At 35.0% G+C, this 24,039-nt stretch overlaps 5 protein-coding genes, 1 long non-coding RNA gene and 1 pseudogene across 7 annotated transcripts; 3 read left to right on the forward strand and 4 right to left on the reverse strand.

The window, feature by feature from the left end:
• Positions 1 to 135: 135 nt before the first annotated feature.
• Positions 136 to 2,504, reverse strand: LOC103858933 (formamidase). Its single transcript, XM_009136427.3, has 7 exons — positions 2,105 to 2,504; positions 1,794 to 2,031; positions 1,528 to 1,718; positions 1,011 to 1,246; positions 675 to 918; positions 487 to 594; positions 136 to 406 (listed from the first exon to the last, which is right to left on the reverse strand). Exons 1-7 carry the CDS (start codon positions 2,321 to 2,323, stop codon positions 284 to 286), a joined length of 1,359 nt encoding a protein of 452 aa, XP_009134675.1. The 5' UTR covers positions 2,324 to 2,504; the 3' UTR covers positions 136 to 283.
• Positions 2,505 to 6,519: 4,015 nt separating this feature from the next.
• LOC103859023 (LOB domain-containing protein 39) lies at positions 6,520 to 8,009 on the forward strand. Its single transcript, XM_009136538.3, has 2 exons — positions 6,520 to 7,091; positions 7,252 to 8,009. Exons 1-2 carry the CDS (start codon positions 6,908 to 6,910, stop codon positions 7,779 to 7,781), a joined length of 714 nt encoding a protein of 237 aa, XP_009134786.1. The 5' UTR covers positions 6,520 to 6,907; the 3' UTR covers positions 7,782 to 8,009.
• Positions 8,010 to 8,901: 892 nt separating this feature from the next.
• LOC103859124 lies at positions 8,902 to 12,699 on the reverse strand (annotated as a pseudogene).
• Positions 12,700 to 12,940: 241 nt separating this feature from the next.
• Positions 12,941 to 14,681, reverse strand: LOC103859221 (peroxidase 50). The gene is made up of 4 exons (XM_009136760.3): positions 14,283 to 14,681; positions 13,991 to 14,191; positions 13,739 to 13,904; positions 12,941 to 13,564 (listed from the first exon to the last, which is right to left on the reverse strand). Exons 1-4 carry the CDS (start codon positions 14,487 to 14,489, stop codon positions 13,158 to 13,160), a joined length of 981 nt encoding a protein of 326 aa, XP_009135008.1. The 5' UTR covers positions 14,490 to 14,681; the 3' UTR covers positions 12,941 to 13,157.
• Positions 14,682 to 18,101: 3,420 nt separating this feature from the next.
• LOC103859321 (ribonuclease III domain-containing protein RNC1, chloroplastic) lies at positions 18,102 to 20,780 on the forward strand. Its single transcript, XM_009136870.3, has 4 exons — positions 18,102 to 18,996; positions 19,672 to 19,876; positions 19,963 to 20,163; positions 20,236 to 20,780. The coding sequence occupies exons 1-4, from the start codon at positions 18,209 to 18,211 to the stop codon at positions 20,638 to 20,640; spliced, it is 1,599 nt and encodes a 532-aa protein (XP_009135118.1). The 5' UTR covers positions 18,102 to 18,208; the 3' UTR covers positions 20,641 to 20,780.
• Positions 20,235 to 20,939, reverse strand: LOC117126596. Its single transcript, XR_004449264.1, has 2 exons — positions 20,784 to 20,939; positions 20,235 to 20,654 (listed from the first exon to the last, which is right to left on the reverse strand). It is a non-coding gene; the product is annotated as an uncharacterized LOC117126596 (long non-coding RNA).
• Positions 20,940 to 21,143: 204 nt separating this feature from the next.
• Positions 21,144 to 23,376, forward strand: LOC103859480 (cyclin-B1-1). 2 transcript variants are annotated; one of them, XM_033275026.1, is made up of 7 exons: positions 21,144 to 21,433; positions 21,581 to 21,750; positions 21,831 to 22,022; positions 22,097 to 22,216; positions 22,292 to 22,699; positions 22,785 to 22,960; positions 23,050 to 23,376. In XM_033275026.1, exons 1-7 carry the CDS (start codon positions 21,394 to 21,396, stop codon positions 23,222 to 23,224), a joined length of 1,281 nt encoding a protein of 426 aa, XP_033130917.1. In that variant the 5' UTR covers positions 21,144 to 21,393; the 3' UTR covers positions 23,225 to 23,376. The 2 variants fall into 2 exon arrangements, with proteins under 2 accessions (XP_033130917.1, XP_009135301.1); XM_009137053.3 differs by having other exon boundaries at positions 21,245 to 21,433; positions 22,779 to 22,960.
• Positions 23,377 to 24,039: the final 663 nt, after the last annotated feature.

Raw genomic sequence — 24,039 nt, forward strand, 5'->3', positions numbered from 1 at the left:
TGGCAATGCATCGATCACAATAAGTTGAAAATGACATTTTGTTGACTTATGTAATAAAGAGGGTCTTATGTTATATGATCATATCCATCGTGACTGAGGAATCTATTAGTCTATTTTGTTTCAGAATCTGATGCATTCACTCTGAAAATAGTGCATATATAAAGATTACATATACATTTTATTACTTGAGTTTAGTTTCCAACTTCCAACTAAGGAAAACCACATTTGGTCTCTTTATTTCAAAACATACGGTTAATTAAACATGACAGACACATTTCATTAGCTATGTTGAACAGCTTGGATTCTTTGTAATCGGAAGCTTTCCATCATATGTGCTCTTCAGTACGTCCGGTTTCCTCACTATCCGCGGTCCTGATGGAACCTTCCGAGTCTTTGGCCTAATGTCCTGCGTGAACATACCAAAGCATTTAAAATATTTTTCTATCTTTCTCTTGTTAATTAACTGAGGGACGCACAGTTTCAAACCTGATCAAAGATGGCAATAGGTATTGCTAGTGTAGCAACAGCATTGGGAGAATCAACAATCCCAGAGATTCTTCCTTCACATGGACAACATGAGAGCAACAGGTACGCCTGTTCACACCATATTCTCTTTTGATCAGTTTCTAGCTTTTACTTCATTAATGTATTATTTAATTATGATTAACCATTACCTGTTCTTTTGAGTAACCAAATTTGTTGAGATAATCTATGGCGTTAAGAACCGCCCGTTTGTAAGCAACTGTTGCATCAAGATAGTGCTGTCTCCCGCTCTCATCGACACTGATACCCTCAAAGACAAGCCACTCCGAGAATCTCGGTTCCACTGGTCCTATCTCAAAGATTGGGTTCACATGGAGAGGAGTAGGTCCCATTGGTGTAAGGTACTCTTTCATCCCATTCCTTATGATTTCACACCTATTTCATGAGTTTGAAAAAAACGTTACACAATAACAATAGTATCAAAATGTTTGGAAGAACTTGCAAAAGTAGAAACTTATGTTACATACTTGAGTTCTAGAAACCCATTCATCTCAATGGCTCCACAGAAGGAGATCTCACCATCACCTTGAGAGAAATGCATATCGCCAGTGCTTAGATTAGCACCTTCCACAAACACAGGTAGATATATCTTAGAGCCTGTGCTTAAGTTTTTAATATCACAGTTTCCTCCGTTTTCTCTTCCAGGTAATGTCCTTGCAGCTTCATTTGCAATCCTTTCCCATTCAGGTGCTTCCTTCTCAATCTACAAAAGAGTTGTTGTAATAAGAGTTCCTTAGAGGTCTGAGTTAAGTACTTTGGCCATGTTTGTTTGTAAGTAGCAGCGGCTTGCAACTGGCTGAAGGTTGTTGATTGTTCTTTTTTCGTGTTGTAGGTTGTTATTAATTTTAAGTAGCTGAATAAATTAGCGACTTAAAAATAAACTTTTCCGCGATCTGCGACTGGTAAACTACAAGGCCTTGTCGCAGCGACTTGCAAACGAACATGGCCTTTGTCATTGAAAATACAAGGCTAACTACCACTTACGTGCCCTAGGAGGCATCCTTTAGCCTTTGGTAGGTTTGCTAGTGGTCTCTGATGAACAACCTCACATAGTGAAAACGGCTTGACACCATTTTCTTCTATCTGTCTCTCCCTTTCATTCCATATTCTCAGTAGTTCCATGGACGGCGCGGTGCCAATGATTCCAGGGTGCGTCAAACCCGGAAACCGTACTCCTACACATGATGATGGTGAGCTACATCAACAACAAAAGATCCAATCAAAAGAGATGGAATCTGATGTGATCTCACCAGGAATTTGAGGAGAGTAGGCGTAGATCCCTTCAAAGTACCAAATAGCTTTGGTGGCACAAGGGAAATGATCAGTCAAGAAACCGCCGCCGTTCTCTCTATCAAACGAAGCTGTGAAGCCCCACTCATGTCCTGGTAAAGGACCTAAGTTGCATATCTCAACAGCAAGAAGATCACCTGGCTTGGCTGCAACACCATCCTCATCCACAACCCTAATAGGCCCACTTAGGCAATGAGACTGCAGACACAAAGCACCAAAAGAAAACATGACTTATCTATTGACACACATGATTCTAACTGAACCATCTTACCATAGAAAGGTCTGCGTGCTTAATATCGGCTGAAGAGCTATTGTCCTTAACAGTACCTGCCATGCAATCGATCATCTCTACCCTGAAAAACTCACCGGCTTTAACTTGTGCTACTGATGGTATCTCAGGATGCCATCTGTTATGCAGTGGCTGTTCTTGCTCCCATGGCTTCTTCTTCAGATCAACCTTCACCACCACTCTTGGAGTCGACGGAGCCATCAAAGTCTAGTAAGTTATGTGATCTTCTTTCTTCTCTGTTTGTTCACACTTCCTCTCTATATCTCAACTTCAATAATCTATATCTTTTTTTTTCCTTTGTTACAGTGAAAATATGGAACCAATGGTTGTTGGGGATACGTTATCTTATCTTACCACAACTAAAACGCCAGTAATATTGCATGTTTCACCATCTCGTGAAGACTTTACTTTGAATCTAAAGAGGTGACACCTTTGTTTTTCTCTGAACCAAGTGGATAGTATCGTAAGATACACGTGTGTGACGTGTTGATATCTCTGTGGAGGAGAGAAAGTTGCAATTGACATTCTGATCACTTATGTTTATTTTGGTTACAGAAGATTCTTCTCTTATTCCAAGAGCATCTTTATACTTTTAAGTATTTTATCCACATTAATATAAATATTTTATTTTAATTTATTTTGTTGTAACTTTTAAAATAATAATGTAGAATATGTCATTAAAATAATAATCCATATAGAATTTGAAAATCTTCAAATGAAAATTCATCTCATCTGCTAGTTTTCATTATTTTTTATTTGTTTAATCATATGATACTACCAATCTCATAGCTAGAATATCATGGCTACATATTTTTGCGGAGCAGAGGATATGCTACCAATCTCATTCGACAGATTTTGTCCAAAATATAAAAGAATCTAACGAATCTTTGTTCTGGTTTTTGTTGTTCTGCGTTTTATGTGGTTATCCAAGTGGATAGTATCTCAAATATCAATCTTAAGTCCGACTTTTCTTCACTATATTTTTCTTTTGGTTAGTCCTATTAGAAACTAAAATACCATAAGCAAATATATATATATATATGTGCATATGTTCCAGTATATTAATTACATCAAATCTTAAAAAATAAAATATCATTTTGCCAAATCAACTATTGTTCGGTTTACTTTTTTTTTACATATAAAAAACTCATGTTTACAATTTTTTTTCAACATGAAAACGAAGATCAGATATGATCGGATCATTCGCATGGCTAATAAAATAGTAGTATAATAGTGTGATTGCTACTTGCATGTTACATTCCAGCCAGTTCAACTGTACGGAAGACAGAGCTAAAAGCTATTTTGGATAAGTATGCCACATCAGAAGTGACAGGAACAGTTATAGAAAATGTTTAAATTTCATATCTAATTCACAATGTAAAGCAGAAAGTTAAGATACACTGGAAGATTTTCTTCATGACCATTACAAAAAGAAACTAAAATTCATGTAGTAGTTGATTCTTATCATACATATCGTTCTGATAAATATTTTTCTCTAAAATCTGGAGTGCTGCAATGACTACTATTAAAGGACATCACGATTATCTCAGTTTGTCTACTATTTAGAAAATGATGTAAGTTAAGTTTTGTTTTTGGGTGAACAATTTTCTCATTATAGGCTTTGATTGGTAACATGTAGTACACTTGATTTAAGTTGATTTGAGCATATAAATCAAAAATGTTACCAATCATGAATTAGTTTTAAGATTTTGAAGTTGTGTTTGAGTTATAATTGATTATTATTGAGTTACAATTTTGACTTATAGCCTTTGTAAAAATGATAACTCAAATCTTAAATCTACATCAACCAAAATCTCATGTATTAAGATTTGAGTTATTGAAAATTTTGGGTTTGTCAATTAACTACCCCACTACCTTTTGAATATTAACAATATTAACAATTTACAATACATATAAGCACTTAGCCCTACGTTTAGTTATATTATTTAATATAATATATTTAAAATTTTAATATGATTATATACTTGTTAGCCAAAGTTTTTCTCTAAATTATACAAAAAAGCTTTTCTAAAATCATATTTTCATTTTAATTAGTTAAAAAAATCTATAATTTTAGTTGTTAATTTTCAGGTGATTATAAATTTATGTAAATAAAATATTTGTATAAGTTCCACTTAAATAGTCAATTAAAATGTTCAATTAATTTTATTTTTTTAATATTGTTTGGTAATTAAAAATTTATGTACATAAATTTTTGACATCCTTAGTTTATTTTGATTTATGAATTTTATTTTTTCACTATTATTATTAAAATATTATTTATATTTTAAAAAATAATATATACTGCAACTTATACATCAAAAATGTTACCAATCAATAATATTGATAAAATAGTAACTCATATTTTTACTGCGAACTCACTACATAAATCTACAGTTTATACCACATAGTTTTTACTGCAAACTACATCAAATAATACATTTTATTGTAACTCAACTCTAATACTACATGTCACCAGTCGAAGCCATGTCTCTGTCCAGTGCTTCAATGCTTTCATGCCCTTGTTATATTTAATTGTATGTTTTACATTAGCCCTATTTGTGTTGCTTATTACAACTAAAATATCAACCAAATACTTTGGACTAGTGTCAATAAGCTATGATTAATTTTGCAGGTAGACATGTCGTATCTATAAAAGAATAAACCTAATTATACTTTAAGTAGTAGTTTAAGACTTATGCCGACAAAGAGTGGAATATGATGTGAGCTAAAATTTCTCTAATTAGGTCTGATTTTGTTTTTTAGTAATTCGCCACTGATGAATTTGCTCAATCAAAGCACTTTTCCAATTTTTATATTCTTTAATAAAGGAAAATATTTTGATTTTTAATAGAATACAAAAGAAAATACGAGAGAGACTCACACACGCAGAGATAATAGCCTTTGGACATGGCGAAGGGTCAATAACGGCTTTTGTAGACTCGTAGTTCCAAGATATTGCAAAATTTTAAGTTGTCGTAGGTACGTAGAGTCAAATGTAATTACCAGTCAACATACAATAAACTAAACAGCCTTTTATAGTACTTGTACTTATAAATATCTGATTTATATAATCTGGACACACATGAGTTTGTGGAAGACGACGCGGTCATGACTTATGGTCACCACGTTCCTATCTCGTTATTAATATCTTTCTTTGAAAGCTCCAAAGTGATCGGAAGTACATGAAAGTAGACTGATGCAAGTTAAAGAGTTAGCAATATGGTGGATTTATAAGATTAACACAGTTATGGACAAGATTTCGGTTGTGTGTACGTAAATTATTTTTGTCTATTCTTCTAATGAAACTCTTACAGCGCTATATTTTCAACCCTTGATATATTTTTTTTGATTAAATAAAAATACAAACAACTAATTTACAACACTTCTACATTATTTTAGGGTTTTAGACACATATCAAGAAATGATGGTCTAAGCATTAAACTTATACTAGTTTAACACTTTCACTAGAATGAAAATATATGATCTAACATCCTGATGTACAGAACGTAATCAAACACCCAAGACATGAAACTATTATTGATTGGGATGCAAACCCCATTTAATTCAAGTTTTGTTATTGAAAAAAACTAGTAGTATTGATTGGTTATCCGGGTGATCGGACTGTAGGTCTAGCTACTGGAGAATACTATATAAGAATATTTATCAACATAACCACAACACTTTGTCGTTTCTCTTGTTTCTTTTTTCTTTCTTTTTACACGTTTGTCCTCTTGTGATTTGCTTATTAGTTTCATAATCTTTTTTTTGTATCAATAATGCCCTCCAAATGATTAAACACTAAAATGCATATGATTCATTCACCACCCAGCACAATCGAATCATCAAGAAACACTCGATAAATACCAATGAACACAAAATAACTCCTACTTTTTTCATTTTTCTAAACTAAAAACATCTCATGAGAATACAGACCACAAATTGTACCAATAATTTCATCAAATCCACGTGCACCCCATCGTCTCCTGACGTAAGATTTGAGATTTGTATATTCCTTTTTTATCTCTATCAAATCCCAAATTCAGCTTTGTTCCTTTTCTTTATAGTACTTATTGAGTGAAAAGAATAGAGTAGTACAACCTAACGAATATTTTTAAAACGCAAGAAAGTAATATTTAAAAACACGAGTCTGAGTCAGCGACAAGTGTTTGCGGAGAAACGGAAACGCTCTCTTTTCCCCCAATGCCAATACCTTTGGAATCACTTCCCAAACGCTCTCCTTTCTTGTAGTGTTGTCCTACTTATTTTTTTTTGTTTAGTTACTTGTAAGTACAACATAAATTGTTTAATAGTTTGAGTGAATTACCTACTATATTATACAATTTCTAGTTGTTGTTTCTATCTTACCACGTATTCTTGATCCACGTAAATATTTGAAGGTTTCAAAGTTATATCAAGAATACCATAAGCGGCTAAAGACCAAACTTTTTTGAGTTTCTTCTCTTTCCCATAAATTTGAAATATTTTTATATATGTATGCATATTATATACAGAAAGGTTTTAAATAAAAATAATGGAAAAGAAAGGACAAAGGAATAAAAAAGAAAACAAGTTGACACACACTCTCTTTTATTATTCACTTGCCTCTATAAATCCCCATCTAGGCCTCTCTCATCTTCTTATAACTTGTTTCTTCTTACTCTTCTATCTAATCAGATCAAAAACTTGTGTTTCTTGCTCCTAAAACATTGGATATATATTCTCATAAGTTTTGAAACTGTTTTTTGAGATCTCTTGTTTTTTTTTTCTTTGTTGGCATATAATATGAGTTGCAATGGATGTAGAGTTCTTCGAAAAGGTTGCAGCGAAACATGCATCCTTCGTCCTTGCCTTCAATGGATCGAATCCGCCGAGTCACAAGGACACGCCACTGTCTTCGTTGCTAAATTCTTTGGCCGTGCCGGTCTAATGTCTTTCATCTCCGCCGTTCCCGAACAAAACCGCCCTGGTACGATCAGTATTTCTATATTTCAGAATATAACATTAAAAAATTAAAAGAAAAAAGAATATAACATGAAACATCATTAATACAAGACTATTATGTTACAAGATTCGATTCCTTTTGTAATAACTTGAGATTTATATGTTCGGTTTGTTTGTTTGTTCAGCTTTGTTTCAGTCTTTGTTGTTTGAAGCGTGTGGGAGGACGGTGAATCCGGTTAACGGAGCGGTTGGTATGTTATGGACCGGGAACTGGCACGTGTGCCAAGCGGCTGTTGAAACTGTTCTTCGCGGCGGAACTCTACGACCTATCTCAGATCTACTCGAATCTCCTTCGTTGAACTCCTCAGATGAGTCTACCGAGATCTGGCGGTTGCAGCGTCGCGACGGTTTCTCGACCTCAAGATCCAAGCTCATTACGACGGGGGTGGAAGAATCTCCGGTCAACCGTAAACGATCGAAAACCGAGTGGTCTGAACCGGATATGGAGCTACAGTTGAACCATGGGTTAGCTCTAACCGGTCCGGTTGTCCCGGTTCCTTTTCTTCCACCGCCGCAGTTTAGTAAGGCGCTTAATAGGGATCATCCGGGAAGTCCATCGGAGGAGTCTGTAACGACGTCGTGTTATGAAAATGGAATCAGCGGCGATGGATACAGAAACAAAAGAGAGAGAAAGTTATTAAACCTTTTTGTTTAAAACCGACGACGCAAACTCTTCGCACTCAGTTTTTCTCGACGGTCCTTTTTAGGGTTTTTTTTTTGTGGTGAAGCCGCATAATTATTGGCTAACATAATTATTTTCTCTATCGAGAAATATGATAATTTTTGGTGATATAATGCTTTGCGGATGAGTATTATAAATAATCTGTTGAGAATGCTTAAGTTTGCTACTTAGCCACACGTACAATATAATGGTTCCAACTTCCAACCTTGAATATTGTTTAAATTATTAGCACAACATAACTACATAGAGAGAGAAAAACTACGTAGAGAACATTAGGAATCCCGTTTTAATAACGCATTTTCTCTACTATCAATAATGATTAATCCAAAATAAATCATTATGTAGAACGGTTTTCATTCGAACATACATGCAAATTACCTCCAACTTGTATATGGATGTTGTGTTTAATCCTTTTATATAACGGGTAACTAAACTTTAGAAATTTGTTTTAACTTTCTGATCCTTTATTGGCTACAAAAAAATGTGACATACTATAACTTGACTACAATCTGCCATCGACCAATGAACACTGTGAAAAGTTACTTAAACATTCTTTACTTAACTCCAACTTGGTTGTTTTTAATTATATTAAATTTTCACTATATGAGCCAGCTCATATGAAATATAAATATCCTATACGAATAATCCTATATAGAATTGACAATCGATTTGCTGAAGAAGCAAAACGATAAATTCGGTACCCATGGATTCCAAATTTTCAGGTGAGATTAGTACAATAGTTCGCAATAATAGATAATTAAATTTAATTAAATGGTACGATGAAATTAGGTCTTCTGGGGCCAGACGGCTTTTGGATGTGCAAAGAGTCATTTCTTCTCATCAATTTAGTTTACTAGGGCTTTTTAGCCAAAAGGTTATACACGCATAAATAGGTTTGGGCAAAAAACTTAACCAATTAAAATATCCGAAATTGGAACCGGTCGAAACTTTCAAATATCCGAATGGTTTATATATTTCCGTATCCAAAATAACCGAACCAAAAACCAAATGGATACCTAAATATATAAAAACATTAATTATATATACATATAACATAACTAAATATATATATTTGTAATTTAAAAATTTGTATAGAATATCAGAAAAATACTTAACGAAAACAAAATTATTATAAAATATTCGAACTATCAGAAAGTATTTGGATAGTTTTATATGAAATATTCAAAGTAATCCGAGATTTTTATCCGAGTCATCATAACTGTTCGATATTTTATCCAAAATATCCGTTATTTTACCCGAATTACCCAAACTACATGAAATAACCGAACCATAACTAAAATCAAATGAAAACCATTTTTTCTGGATACTTCCAGGTTACTAGCTTTACTATCTGAATCAAACCGAATCTGAAATTATCTGAACTGAACCAAAACCAAAAATAGATGATGTAGTAAATAAATCCTCTAACTCTCTATCTAAACTGCCGGATACCTCAAAATATTCAAAATACTAAAACTGAACCGAACTGATATCTGAATGTCCAGACCGAGAGATAAATGCTAGGAGATAAAAAAAAAGATTATTTTGTGGCAAAAAATATTTGTTTCTTTCGAATTTTTTTGATATATCCTGCCAAAAATCGTAATAAATATAGCGCTTTTGTTGTATAACATTTTCTTTTTATAATTTTCTGAACAGTAACTTGTATTTTTATTTAGCTATTTCTGCTACAGTACGATAGTTATATCTTAAAATAAAATGGATAAAACTATATTAATTACTATGTCCGTGTAATTGGTTGACATCGTATGTCACTATGTTGAATTATCAAAAAGATTGAATGTAAACATGTGATAAACTTTGAAAATTTGAAAAATATATGCAGAATTGGTTGACATCGTTCATTGATGCGGTTGCTTCCCTTCAACACTAGCCTTCATTGATGATAGCCCATAAAACCTTCCTAGTTCCATATCATACCTTGGTCCAACCACCTATGTTACAATAGATTAGTAGTTACATTAACGCTTTAACAAACATCAAAATTATAGTAACGCTTTAATTTATATATTTGATGCTAAACATCATACCAAGGCATAATTGTTCAGTGACAAACCATCAGAACCATGATTAAAGGTACCATTATACATTGTGTTCCAAAAAAAGGGGGTACCATAAAATGACCCATCCTGCTGAAATAACCACCTCATCTTCTCTCTCCCATATCCTAGCAAAAATGATGGCTGCAAATCTCTACGTACTTCTCCCAGATAGAAGATCGTTAATCTTATTGCTTGGTGTTATATATATGTTTTTGATTTTTCCTATTAAAAATGGTGAAAAAAACTAAATGAATAAAAGAAGAGGCTAATCTTTTATTAAGAAAACGATAACTTGATGTACACAGCAGTGAAGAACAACTCCTTAGCGATTAGAGAGCTGCTTGAAGGAGACGATTCCTATGGAAACAGAGTTTACACGGGTATGCTTCCCTCTCTTCGTGAACTTTTTAAAATAGAAACAAAACGTTTTACTAACCATAAACTGATTTGGAATGTATTAAAAACATTTTTTTTTTTGTCAAAGCATTGTTTTCACTTCAATTTATTTTTTAAAAAAAAACTTTCAAATTTTTACGGGGAAAATTCTATATTATTTGATTGATAACAAAAACTTAATGCGTCATTTGTGGAAAAAAAATAGAAATTACATCCTGTCATTAATTGATTGTTAGAGATTGTATATTTCTTTTGTCTTGACACTTTTGATAATTTAGTTCTACTAATCAATCTTGTAATAAAGCAATTTTTCCTCTCTTATTTTCATGTTTTCTGATGCAGTTTTCTCTCTAGTTTTTTTTTCTTTCTAAAATCAACATCAGATTAGCCTTCTTGTTTTCTGCCTAGACTTGTCTTACTTGCTTTTATGTTTTTGTTTCCTTTAATTCTTTTGCTTGTTTTAATTTCTTCTTGTGTTTGTTGCTTTTATTGGATAAGAGACAAATCTGCTAGTGGGAAAGCGAATGATGTTAATAATATAAAGAGGATCAAATTCAAAAAGATTATCTTCTAATTAAAAGTTTCACAATTGCTACGGATGTTACCATCACGGCCGGTTTTAACATCAAGGGGACCGAGCTTGATCATGGAGTTAACGAAAGCTTGATTATACAACTGTCCATTACCATCCCATAAGTTAACGGTAGGCTTGGACCTAGGATCGGTGAACAAAGCTTGGTCAGACTTGAATAATCCTCTGCCTTGCTGCAAATTTGATAGTATACGTTGTCAAATTTCCCCGGTGTTGTTGGATCCATAAATATCTCTTTGTGCGGATCGAGGTCTTTAGGGCACAACTCTTTGAGTTGTGGTAAGTAAGTAGCGTTTATACTCGGGTCTTCTTTGACACCGTGAATCCTATCCAAGACCTTGGTGCAATGAGCAGGTCCATGATGATGTAGTTTCAATCAAAAGACAAAATCATACCGGATAGAGCGATCATATCGTCAAGACTAAGCCCGTTTTTAGCAAAATGTGAAGCGAGTTTGCTAACATTTTCGGTTGGTTGTGGCAGCATTCCCTCGACACTAGCCGCCGTGGAGGATAGTCCATCCAACCTCCCCAATTCCATGTCGTACCATGGTCCACCCACCTATATTAAATTAAATTAGTACTTTAGATTTTTTTTGATGTTGTAAATGTGATAATATCGGCGCAAGAAACTTTGTTACGACAATTTGGAACGGCGTCAAGAGCTTGTTTGGCTTTAAATATGGCGTCAAATCCATCTGTGGATAAAGATAGATTATCTTAGTGATCCTTCTCCGCTTTATTATTTTTGGTAGACTCTATCATCACCGATGCATCACAAACCTGTGAAATCAAACTTATTAATTAATAAAAAAAACTTAAGCAAATATATGAAATAATTTGATAATTTGTAAAAAAAAATGAAATATAAAATAGGAAAAATTAGTGAAATAACCAAAAAAAAAACAAAATTAAATTTTAGAAAGAAGATAGAAAGAGATAAGAAGGGAAAGGAAGAGAGAAAATGAAGTTTTGGTCTTATTTAATTAAAATAAATTTTGTTAATTATTGGGTGCAATTTCCCTAAAATATTTTACATTGACAAAACAATCATGGAAATGAGACGGAGAACGGCGGAAACGTGACTTGAGATTGTTGGATTTTTTGTCCAAAGGCGTTTCTGACTATTTGTTCGATTTTGGGCAACTTCCGGCGGAGTTGAGCGGAGGTTGGGTTTAGGGTCAGAAAGAGAGAAAGAAAAAGTGATAAGAGATTCATTTTGTTCGTGGACATTTTTATTCAATTTTCTTTAGTCATTGCTCTCTTTATATAAGCTTTCAGGTGTGAAATTACAAATATATAGATGCATGAATGGACTGAAGGCCTGAAGGGTCTTAAATTTGTCTTTCTGTGATGAGAGCACAAATACATGTATATCCAAATAAACAACTGTACATGGTCATCATATACAAACACGTTATAGTTAAAGGTTGACCAAAACATTCAATATAAATGGAAGTAAACCCAAATATATATTTTTGGTCAACAGATAAATATATCCCAGCTATTATATATAGAAAATCACTTTCTATTTGAACGTGTTAATCCAAAGCTACACACAATATTAAAGTAAAATTACAAGATGAATAAACGGTTGCTACAAACCTGGCTTTAGAGCATGTTTAATGGAAAGTTCTTAGGGTGAAATTCTTAGCGGAATCTAAGAATCCGTTTTTTAATTTTTAATTAAAAAAACTAAGAACCGGTTTTTAAATATCTTATTTAAAAATCGATTTTTAATTTTTTAGGTTAAAAATTAAAAGACGAATTCTTATATTTCACTAAGAGCTCCATCTTAAGAACCCTAATTAAACATGCTCTTATATCCCAAGAAATAAGCTACACAAAAACGGTTAAATTTGAAAGTTGAAACACTATTACTAACGCAGAAGACATGTCTTGTAGCAAAAGCAAACTATCTGCAACCACGAAGTGAATTGGGCACCAATCAAAACCGTTTCTCGAAAAATTGGTCCGTCAAGTCAGGCCTTTAGACTTATTGGTAAAATAATCAAAATAAGTTTGGGAGGCAGAGAGTTTCTCATACATACCATAAAACATTTGTGGTTTGAAACATATTGATGAGATATAGCCTATATGAATTATGAGATAAGGCAATACATATGAATCAGATTTATTAAGACTAAGATTCTAACAAAGGTATACAATTTTAGGTTTGCATTTTTACTGAAACCCAAAATTGAGAATTATTATACTCGAGCCGAACCAGCATCATGAAACCATCCTAAACAACAACTGAAATTGAATAAAAATAGAAGAAATCGATGAGTATTTAAATTCAATTGAAGGCTCCACAATCGCGACGGATATTACCATTACGACCGGTTTTAACACCAACACGACCAAGCTTGATCATGGAGTTAACAAAGGCTTGATTAAACAGGTTTGCATTATTGGCCCATAAGTCAACGGTTGGCTTTGACCGACGATCTGTGAACAAATCTTGATCTGACGTGAACAAACCTTTCCCTTGTTGCAAGTTTTTGTAGTAAACGTTGTCGAACTGTCTAGGTGTTGTTGGGTCCATGTTTATAGCCACCCTTGGGTCTATGTTTCTAGGACATGACGCCCGTAACTCTGTCACGTAAGCTTTGTTAACTGTGGGGTCCACTTGCGTTGTTTTGTTGAAACTGTAAATCCTGTTGAACACTTTGGTGCAATGAGCGAATCCTAATGTGTGCGCTCCTGTTTTCAGTATCGAACCATACTTAAATTAGGATCAAACCATGAACCAAATATGTTATTAATTAAATATTTTATTTATTATGAAATTACTTAAAATACTAATTTTTTATTCCAAAACCAAATCAAATCTTAATCAACTTGATATAAGTTTGGTCCGAATGAACAATATCTTACCGGAGAGAGCTATCATCTCGTTAAGGCTAAGGCCGTTTTTGGCAAAAAGTGAAGTGAGTTTGTTGACGTCGTCCGTCGGTTGTGGCAGCTTCCCTTCGACGCTAGCCGCCGTAGACGACAGCCCATCAAGCCTTCCTAATTCCACTTCATATCTTGGTCCACCCGCCTATAAATATTATATCATTTAGCATTAACGATAATGATTATAATTCGTGATTGAGCTAACGAAAATGATAGTGATGAGTTACGAACGAGATTAACGACGTCACGAGTAGCTATGGTGAGTATATCAGCGCAAGAAACTTTATTACGACAATTTGCAACGGCGTCAAGAGCTTGTTTAGCTTTAATAACGGTGTCGAATCCATCTCCGGCCAGCGACAAGTTATCCGGATGATCTTTCTCCGCCTTATTATTACCGGTCGATGCTATCATCACCGAGGCATCACAACCCTAAGACAGTAAATTAATTTCATAAGTTAGACCCAAAAGAAATGAAAATGAAGTTAAAGCAATAAAATAATAAATAAATAAAATGTTTTACATTGACGAAACAATCGTGGAAATAGAGGCGGAGAGTAGCGGGGATGGTGGTGAAAGTTTGTTGGACTTTTTTTTGAACGGCGTCTCTGACGATTTTTTCGACGTTGGGGCAACTTCCGGCGTAGAAGTTGCTGCGGAGTTGAGCGGAGACGAGGTTAACGGTGAGAAAAAGAGAGATAAAGAGCAATAAGAGATTCTTCGCAGCCATTTTGTTGTTTAAAACTATTTTCTGTGATTTCAATTTTGTGCTTATTTATCTATGATTACATGAATGGAGTAAAGGAACTTATATATATGATTTTCTATAGTGGGCACAAGTAGCACCGGCCAGCTTGCATTTTCATTATTTTATAAGAAAAAAGACTAAATATATTATAACTTTTGGCATCATTTTAAGGTTCTTTGAACGTATGTTTAAGTATTATAATTTTTATGGTTAATTTCAAATCTATGATTTATGTAATTAAAAATCGTTTCACGTACACGCCATTATTTTTTGTATTTTTATCATTGTTAGCTTCTGGATATTATATTATTAGTTTGTCTAAATATTGTGTGTGTATGATCACAAGGATTATCTATATGAGGGAATAGAGAGTGATGGCGATCGAGATTGATAACGATGCTTCACTTAGCATTGCGAATAACTGTGCCATATAGCCACCTTGAATCTTTCTCATATCTCAACCACTACTCCTGACTGTTATACTTTTCTAGATACATATATTATTTAATTAGTCTTAATTAACTACGATTATCTTTATTTTCGGATCTCAACCAATGCTTCACTTAGCATTGCAGGAATCTCACGGTTTCATAATTTTTTTACTAACCATACAATAGAATTTTGGATCTTGTAGTCACCAAGTTAAACACGGATTAATTAGCTACATATCTAGGGAAGAAAGCTACACATTGTCCAAATCAGTTGACATGATAATGGGTTTAATTATGGCTGTCTTTTTACGCTATATCAACAGCTACTGTTTTATATATATAGTTTTTTTTAATCTATGGTAAAGCGATTGTTGATTTAGACTTTAGTTGACGTTTTAAAGAAGAAACAAAAATAGTTGACGAGAACAATTCTTCAATTCAGTCATTCAAAAGGGGCTACTCCATGCAATGCAAGTAAAGGCAATCACGCTTCTATTATTTAGTATCATTTAGTATACTTTTCCTAAGAAAACCATGTCCTTTTTCTATTCCACAAAACATGATAAATAATTTCACTATATATGCCTTAAACGGTTTCTGTTAAAAATAAAGTAAATACGAACTTTAAGAATATGCAATGGAATAATTCATTTACATTATTTTAATTTGATTGTTTCAAAGAAAGGAAAATAAGAAAACAAAGATGTTAAGCTCAGTAACTTGTTCTTCACAATTTTCAAGCTGTCTCCTAGCTCGAGGTTGAAAATTGTAGAGATTGCCAATCATTTCCAGTGACACATTCCATGATAGCATCTTTTTTTTTTTATCATATACAGATATACTATATATATACATATATATTAATCGTGCCTGTATCAAGATAACAATTTCCCATTAACTATAATTTGATAATTTTGATCGGGTCATTTGGTTATTAAAGATTTACCCCCTATGTTTAGAAATATTTTTCACTTATTAAAAAAATATATTAGATTTTAGTTACCAATACATTATTTTCTGTAATTAGCTATTCTCCATAACTTTTAACCAATAGAATTTTAATAAACACAATTATGTTTTTTGAAATTTACAATTTGTAATTAATTTATGTAGTGAAAATGTATTTTTTGAAACAATTTTTTTTCTAAAACACATTTCCTCCGTTTTATTTTAGTTGTTGTTTTTAAGTTTATGCACAAAGATTAATAAAACATATGATTTTATATATTTCCACACCTAACTATATTTCAACCAATATAAAAATAAGTAGAAAATTTTATTAATAAGTTTTACATTGAAATTCTAAAACAATATTTATTTTGAAATAAATTTTTTTCTCTATAACGATAATTAAATAGAAATGGAAGGAGTATATCTTTCGGTAACAGAAAGAGTGCGATTTATTTATATATTTTACGCATAACAAGCAAATGGTTGAATCGTCTTCCTCGAATATATGCTTTTACAAAAAAAAAACAAGTAATCACTGCAGACAAGAGGAAGGAGCAGATCGGAACGCAACAAAACAAAAAATACAATTCTTATTTATACTTGTGGAAGGTCATTTGTTAATATAACATTCAATTTGGATATAGAGATTAAGCAAGTCAGTCCATAATTGGTATTATTTGTATCCACCAAAGCTTTGGCTATGATTAAGGGATGTGTGCAGAACAGTATTAAAAGCAGAACGGACGTAATTACATGAAATCACCATTCATCACATCACTTTTGTGGATTAGTAAACAGTAGTGGAGTCATCTGCTCTACAGCTCTATAAGTGGAATCGCAAGTTTTGCAATATGCAACATTTAATATTGCTTTAAAGCAAAATAAAAAAAACATTTAATATTTGCAAAATCACTTTTGAAGGTGACAATAGTCTGGTCCGTAACTTGATCTAAAACAAAGAAACTTTAACCTACAGAACTGGATCCGTGAAATCAGAATAACCTACAAAAGAAAGAAAAATTATATTTTGTTGTTTATTTTTATGTTTGTCCTGTATTTTAACAATCTCCACGAGGATTACTCAGTTTCAGGTTACCGTAAAAAAAATAGCATTGTTCTACAGTTCTACTAGAGGCCCGATCGAAAAAAGAAGAAGAAGATAGGCATGTTAATTTTATCCTATTACATTATATATTAGATATACTACAGCCAAAAAATAACTAGATATATATCATATAATGTCTTGTTAAAAATAATATTTATAAAATATTTATTTAAGGAAAATATATTTAAAATGAAGCTTATGATTTTGCATTGACAAATGTTTTGAATTAAAATAACACAAATGGATGTAAATATACTAAAACGACCAAAATGGGAGGACTCGTGCGTCTTCTAGTGTTTGATACTTATAGTATTTATTTCTATACAAATCGAATTATCATGTGCCATGTGGTCGAGAGAACAAAGAGTAACACGAAAGGGAATCTTTTTTCCTGTAAAGTGTATTTTTCAATAATATTGATCACGTTATTGTATCTCTGGTCTATTGCCATGATTACATGTTTCTCAACTCTTCATGGTTTAGTTTCACTTTTCCTCGGAAGTTACTCGTGCTATAGAGAAAGTATGAGTATCCAATGTAACAAAGATTCCAAGAAAAATCTAACTTATACTGGATTAAAAAAAAAACAATTCAAACCATATTTGCTGCAAAATTATAAAATACAAAACTTTGTTTATGGAGAAGGAAAATAACAAAGTTAAAACTTTGTTTGCAGATAAATCTTCACTTTGGAGAGCATCGTCAAATTCACTTCTCTTGATGCCTTATGTAATAATATGGCTTTCGGAAAATTTGTCTACTGATGTTGGTTTTCTTTGGTTATTCCAAATTTGTATTATGAGTTTTTTATCTTTAAGATCAATAAAATTCTAATTTTGTCGGAATTTCTTTTTACAAAAAACTACTTATGATACGTGGATATATTTTGGTTGTAAAACTACAAAAGCAAACTGAATCCAAGTAAAAAAAAAAACCATAACAAACAAAATTTTTCGATAAAGATGTATGCAGGGCTTTTAATATATCTCACTGTAATATAATGGGCTTTTAAATGGGCTTTAAAGACCCAAAACATTACACTAAAAAACCTTTTGATCCAGCAAAGAATCTCCCCGCCACGGTATCGCGAAAATCTACACCACCTTATCCAATGGGAACAGAACACAGACTCACTCCTCTCCTCTTCACCATTTCCTTTCTCCCACCGCTGCAATCAAAATCGCGCCTTGCGCGACCCAAGTTTCTACAACTCAATGGAGCTTTGTTCTTCATCTTCTTCTCTCCTCCGCGTCTCACCCGAAAAACTCTCCTTCTCTTCCTCAATCTCAATCTCTCAGTTCCAGCTAAAGCCCTCGACTTTCTCCAAACCCAGACTCCGAATCCACGCCTCCCTCGCTTCCGAGACTCAGGGCCTCCCACGAGACAGCCCTCAGCGTCTCCTCAAGGAGCTCGCCCAGCGCAAACAATCCACCACCACTCCCTCCAAGAAGAAACTCCCTCCCAAACGCTTCATCCTAAGGCCACCACTAGACGACAAAAAGCTAGCAGAGAGGTTCCTCAACAGCCCGCAGCTCTCTCTAAAGTCCTTCCCTTTACTCAGCTCCTGCCTCCCTCCTTCGAACCTCAACTCCTCCGACAGAACATGGATCGACGAGTACCTTCTCGAAGCCAAACAAGCTTTAGGATACTCCCTCGAACCTTCCTCCACCCTAAGCGACGAGAATCCTGCTAAGCATTTCGACACGTTGCTCTATTTAGCGTTTCAGCATCCGTCTTGCGACAGGGCACGTGCGAGGCACGTGAAGAACGGGCACTCGAGGCTTTGGTTTTTAGGGCAGTATGTGATTGAGCTTGCGGTTACTGAGTTTTTCCTGCAGAGGTATCCGAGGGAGCCTCCGGGGCCTATGAGGGAGAGAGTGTTTGCCTTGATTGGGAAGAGGTTTCTTCCGAGGTGGATCAAAGCGGCTAACTTGCAGAATCTTGTCTTTCCTTATGATGATATTGATAAGTTGCTTAGGAAAGATCGTGAGCCAGTGGTTAAGTAAGTTTCCTCTCTTGTTGAAGTTGCTTTGAGCTGAGAGTTGAATCTTTAGTCAAGAGTTTGAGTTTGAGTTTTATCTGCTTTAAATTGAGTTGAGTTGAGAGTTGAATCTTTTGTCAAGAGTTTGAGTTTTTATCTGCTTTTGTTCTAACATGAAGTGACTGTTGTCTGATTCTCTTCAAGAACATGTTTAGGGAGTTATCTTTTAGGTTTAGGCATGCCTAAGTATTTATCATACTCTGTATGTAACTTAGTTGCTAAGATCACCTTTTTGTTGCCAAGAGCTTTTAGCTGATTTGACTATTCATCTCTTATGATAAGTTCAATATATCTGTTTGTCTGCTATTATTAGCATATAGTCGAAGTCTCGAAGAGTCTGTGCTTCCCAATATACTAAAGTGTTTCCTGTGATGTGACATACATTTACTACTTATCCATAGTTTAGGTTGATTTGAGCTGAGAATTAGATCTTAGTTAAGAACTTGATTAGTGAATTACCTTTCTTATGTTTAGACATGCCTAAGTTCTACACTACTTTGCCAAGAGCTTTGAGCTGATATGATATTTATCTCTTTTGATATGTTCAGTGTATCTGTTTGTCTGCTTCCCATTATACTGTTTTGTATCCCATACTTGCTACTTATCCATGTTTACTTTGTCTTGTTTCCACGCTAGATCTGTGTTCTGGGCTTTGTTTGGTGCAATCTATCTATGCTACGGGATGCCGGAAGTGTACCGTGTGCTTTTCGAGGTGTTTGGGATGGATCCGGACGCTGATGACTGCCAGCCTCGAGCTAGGAGACAGCTTGAGGATGTAGATTATGTCTCTGTTGAGTTCGAAGGCAAGAAGCTAGGCTGGCAAGACATTGCTACTTACAAGGTAAATGAATCAAAAGCTACAAAACACACTGTTAAGTACTTAGACTGATGATGATCACACTTTTGTTTGGTAATGGTTTCTTCTAGCCTCCTGAAGATGCTTTGTTCGCACACCCGAGGCTATTCAGAGCTTGTGTTCCACCTGGAATGCACCGTTTCAGAGGGAACATTTGGGATTTCGACAGCAAACCTAAAGTCATGCAGGCCTTAGGTTACCCTTTACCGATGAACGATAGAATCCAAGAGATAACCGAAGCGAGAAACATCGAGCTTGGACTCGGTTTACAGGTAAAAGATCAATAAACTTTATCATGCACTATGTTAAACTTTCCTTCTTTGTAACATTTTCACTTCCTTCAGCTCTGCTTCTTGCATCCTTCAAAGCACAAGTTCGAACACCCTCGGTTCTGTTTCGAGAGATTAGAATACGTGGGGCAGAAGATACAGGACATAGCGATGGCGGAGCGTTTGTTGATGAAGCACCTGGACGCACCTGGCAAATGGCTGCAAGAGAAGCATAGGCGTTTGCTGATGAACAAGTTCTGCGGTAGGTACCTGAGGGAGAAACGTCTTCACAACTTTATAATCTACTCGGAGGAGGTTCACGATCGGTATGAGCATAACCGGAGACTTAGGAATCCTGCGACGACAGCTGTTCAACAAGCTATTCACGGACTGGCGTATACCGTCTACGGAAAGCCTGATGTTAGGAGGCTCATGTTTGAGGTTTTTGACTTCGAACAGATCCAACCTAAAGCTGTCTGAAAAAGTCTCTCTCACTCTTTTTGTCTTGCTGTATTTTTTTTTAGTTTGCTTCTGGATTTGATCTCTGTAGTTAAAAGACTTCAAACTTAACTAAGGCTTTAAACATCAGATGACACCAAATTTACAAAGCAAAACTTGTCTACTTTTAAGTGTAACATCTCCATATCTAGTATATGGTGGTGGAGACACTTAAAACATTTGATTTCACTATTTACGTCAATAAATTACATTTCATTTTGAACTACAAAGTTAAAGTGTTTGATCTAAATCAGTTCAAAGAAAAATGAAATTACGTGATGATTATAATATCAGCAAATGAGATGTATTGCATTAAGCCTTTTGTTACTTGTGTAGGTGAGGGAAGCAAGCGAACCAAAAATTCAAATTCAGACAATGGAGCTGCCAGGTAGAAAATAAGCTATAGGTTAGGTGGTTTAACTCTCTCTACACGCTACCAGCCAATTTGTAACAGACCGTCACTTAATGGGCCTGTGGGCCTTATGCAAGAAAGCTTTTCACATATCTATAGCCCAAGATATTAAACCCTAAACGGTCACACATCAGTTTTCCACCGTTGGATGAAGACTCCATCGGCACCGTTCAAATCAAAATTAGAAAAATCAGACCGTTGGGGGAGAAACCGCTCAATCTTCCTCAAGAAGCCTCCTTTATAGAGGCCCCACTTTTAGTACTAATCATCGGAAGAAGAAGAAGAAGATTTGAAGAAGAAGAAGAGAGAAAATACTAACGAAAATGATGGCGTCTCGATCGATTGTTCCTCAGCAAACCACGGGTAAGACGAGTATAGAGATTGATCCGAGATGTTCTAAGAATCTTTTGATTTCTTGTTATGTCTTAGGTTGTGAATCAATTTTTAATTTACTGAGGTTGATTTTGATAATTGAATCTAAAAGATGTGAACTTTGTTTTGTGTATGAAGGTGATGTTGTTGTTATAGTGGAAGACGATGACAAGAACGCTGCGAAAGGAAGAAACCGTCAGGTTCTTCGTGATATAGGCAATGTTGTTCGACGAAATCACCCAAAGAACATCGACCCGGCTAAGATCAACCATCCTCGTACGCGGTCTCAACACGCCCCACTCGTTGAGGTAACACATCTCAAAGTTTGTTCCTTTTTGTGTAGATCTGATAATAATAGCTCATGTTAATATCGTTTTGGCATTTGCAGCTTGTTAAACCTGTGGCGAGGAGAGTCGCTGTTGCCGTACCAAAGCCAAAGAAAAGAGCTGAGAAACCAAATGATGTAGAGGTTATAGAGATAAGCTCAGACAGTGATGAAGAACACGGTTTAGAGAAGAAAGCCGCCGCTAAGAAGAAGATATCAGTCTCTTACACATCTGTTCTCACCGCTAGAAGCAAGGTTAGAACTTTTAGATTGATGATTCATTTTCATGGTTGGTCTGTTCTGAAATTTTTGTTTGCTATTATTCACAGGCTGCTTGTGGTTTAAAGAAGAAAGAAGAGATTGTTGATATAGACTCTGTTGATGCTAAGAATGACCTTGCAGCTGTTGAGTATGTGGAAGATATCTACAGCTTCTACAAGTCTGTTGAGGTTCGTACTTTACTTAACTATATTATTCATGAATATTTCCTTGTGAAACTTGTATTAATGATTCAACATTGGCAGAGTGAATGGCGTCCAACTGATTACATGAGGTCACAGCCTGAGATTAACGAGAAGATGAGACTGATTCTCGTTGAATGGCTGATAGATGTATGCGTCAGATTCGAGCTAAACCCTGAGACGTTTTACCTCACCGTTAACATCATGGATCGGTTCTTGTCGGCTAAGCCTATACCTAGAAAAGAGCTGCAGCTGGTTGGTCTCAGTGCTCTTCTCATGTCATCCAAATACGAAGAGATCTGGCCACCACAGGTGGAGGATCTAGCTGATATTGCAGACCACGCATACAGTCACAAACAGATTCTGGTGATGGAGAAGACAATACTGTCTACACTCGAGTGGTACTTGACGGTTCCGACACATTACGTCTTCCTCGCACGTTTCATCAAAGCTTCCATTGCAGACCAACGAGTAAGAGATCTTTTATTACAGACTCTTCTTCCATGGTTTTGTCAGTTTCTCAAACTGGTTCTTGTTTTATGTCTTTCAGATGGAGAACATGGTGCACTATCTGGCGGAGTTAGGTGTAATGCATTACGACACGACAATAATGTTCAGCCCATCACTCGTTGCTGCAGCTGCAATCTACGCAGCGAGATCAGCTCTTCACCAAGTTCCCGTTTGGACTAGCACTCTCAAGCACCACACCGGCTATTCCGAAACTCAGCTCATGTGAGTAAAAATAAAATAAAAGATCATTTTTCATTTTCAATCTTTCATCAAGCTGATTGATGATTGTTTACACAATGATGATGAAACAGGGATTGTGCGAAGCTATTGGCGTTTCAGCAGTGGAAGCAGCAGCAGCAGCAACAAGAAGAAGGGAGTGAGAGTAAGAAGGGAGCTTTACGAAAGAAGTACTCCAAGGAAGAAAGGTTCGGTGTGGCTATGATCCCCCCGGCCAAATCTTTGTTGACCGGAACCGACTCTGCTTAGGAGATTATAAGACCACCACCATGAAGAAGAAGATGAAATAATCTACTACTAGATATGGCTTTTCATTAGATTTAAAGTTTTGTGTAAGTCTAATGAGTTACTTTGGAAACATATATTCTCTATTGAATGAATCCAAATGCTTCTTATCATCATGATTCGTATCTTTTAGTTGCGTCTCAAGAACAAACGAGGAGTTATATAACTTATAAATAAACCGACCGGTCGAGATTTGGTTCAATTCTCTATTCAAAGAACCTTTTGTTGCCGCTTCATCATTGGCATCAAGGTTGGTGTTCGAGCTCAATCTTTTCTTGACATGTGTATGCCACACATGTTTTATCTCGTTGTCTGTTCGTTCTGGCAGTTTAGAAGCAATCTGGACCAACTGAAACCAATATGAAGGAAAGCTATTGTCAGGACAGAATCCAAACGTTGAGGCAAGACAAGCCACCAACAATATAACACATACTTGCTTCCAATGCTCTGGTGAAGTTTAACGATGGTTTCTTCTTCCTCTACGCTTAAATTTCCACGCTTCACATCAGGCCTGAGAAGACGACAACTCATGCCACACCTCAACAATCCTTCATTACATGCATACATGGATAGACATAAGATTACAGAACCAGAAGATTTCAAAAAGCCTAAGGAAGACCAAGGCTTTAAGATCAGAAACATTACCAGCTTGGTTAGGGAGAGATCTTCAGTTCTTATGACCATACTTTCTGAATGAAAGAGATGAGTATCAGGTCTTCGTCGTAGCTCCATGGTCCTCTCTTCACTTTGGTTTTGTCACAACATGGCGCTCTTCCTTT

The sequence above is a fragment of the Brassica rapa genome, chromosome A01 (assembly GCF_000309985.2).
Source record: "Brassica rapa cultivar Chiifu-401-42 chromosome A01, CAAS_Brap_v3.01, whole genome shotgun sequence".
Lineage (NCBI taxonomy): Eukaryota > Viridiplantae > Streptophyta > Magnoliopsida > Brassicales > Brassicaceae > Brassica > Brassica rapa.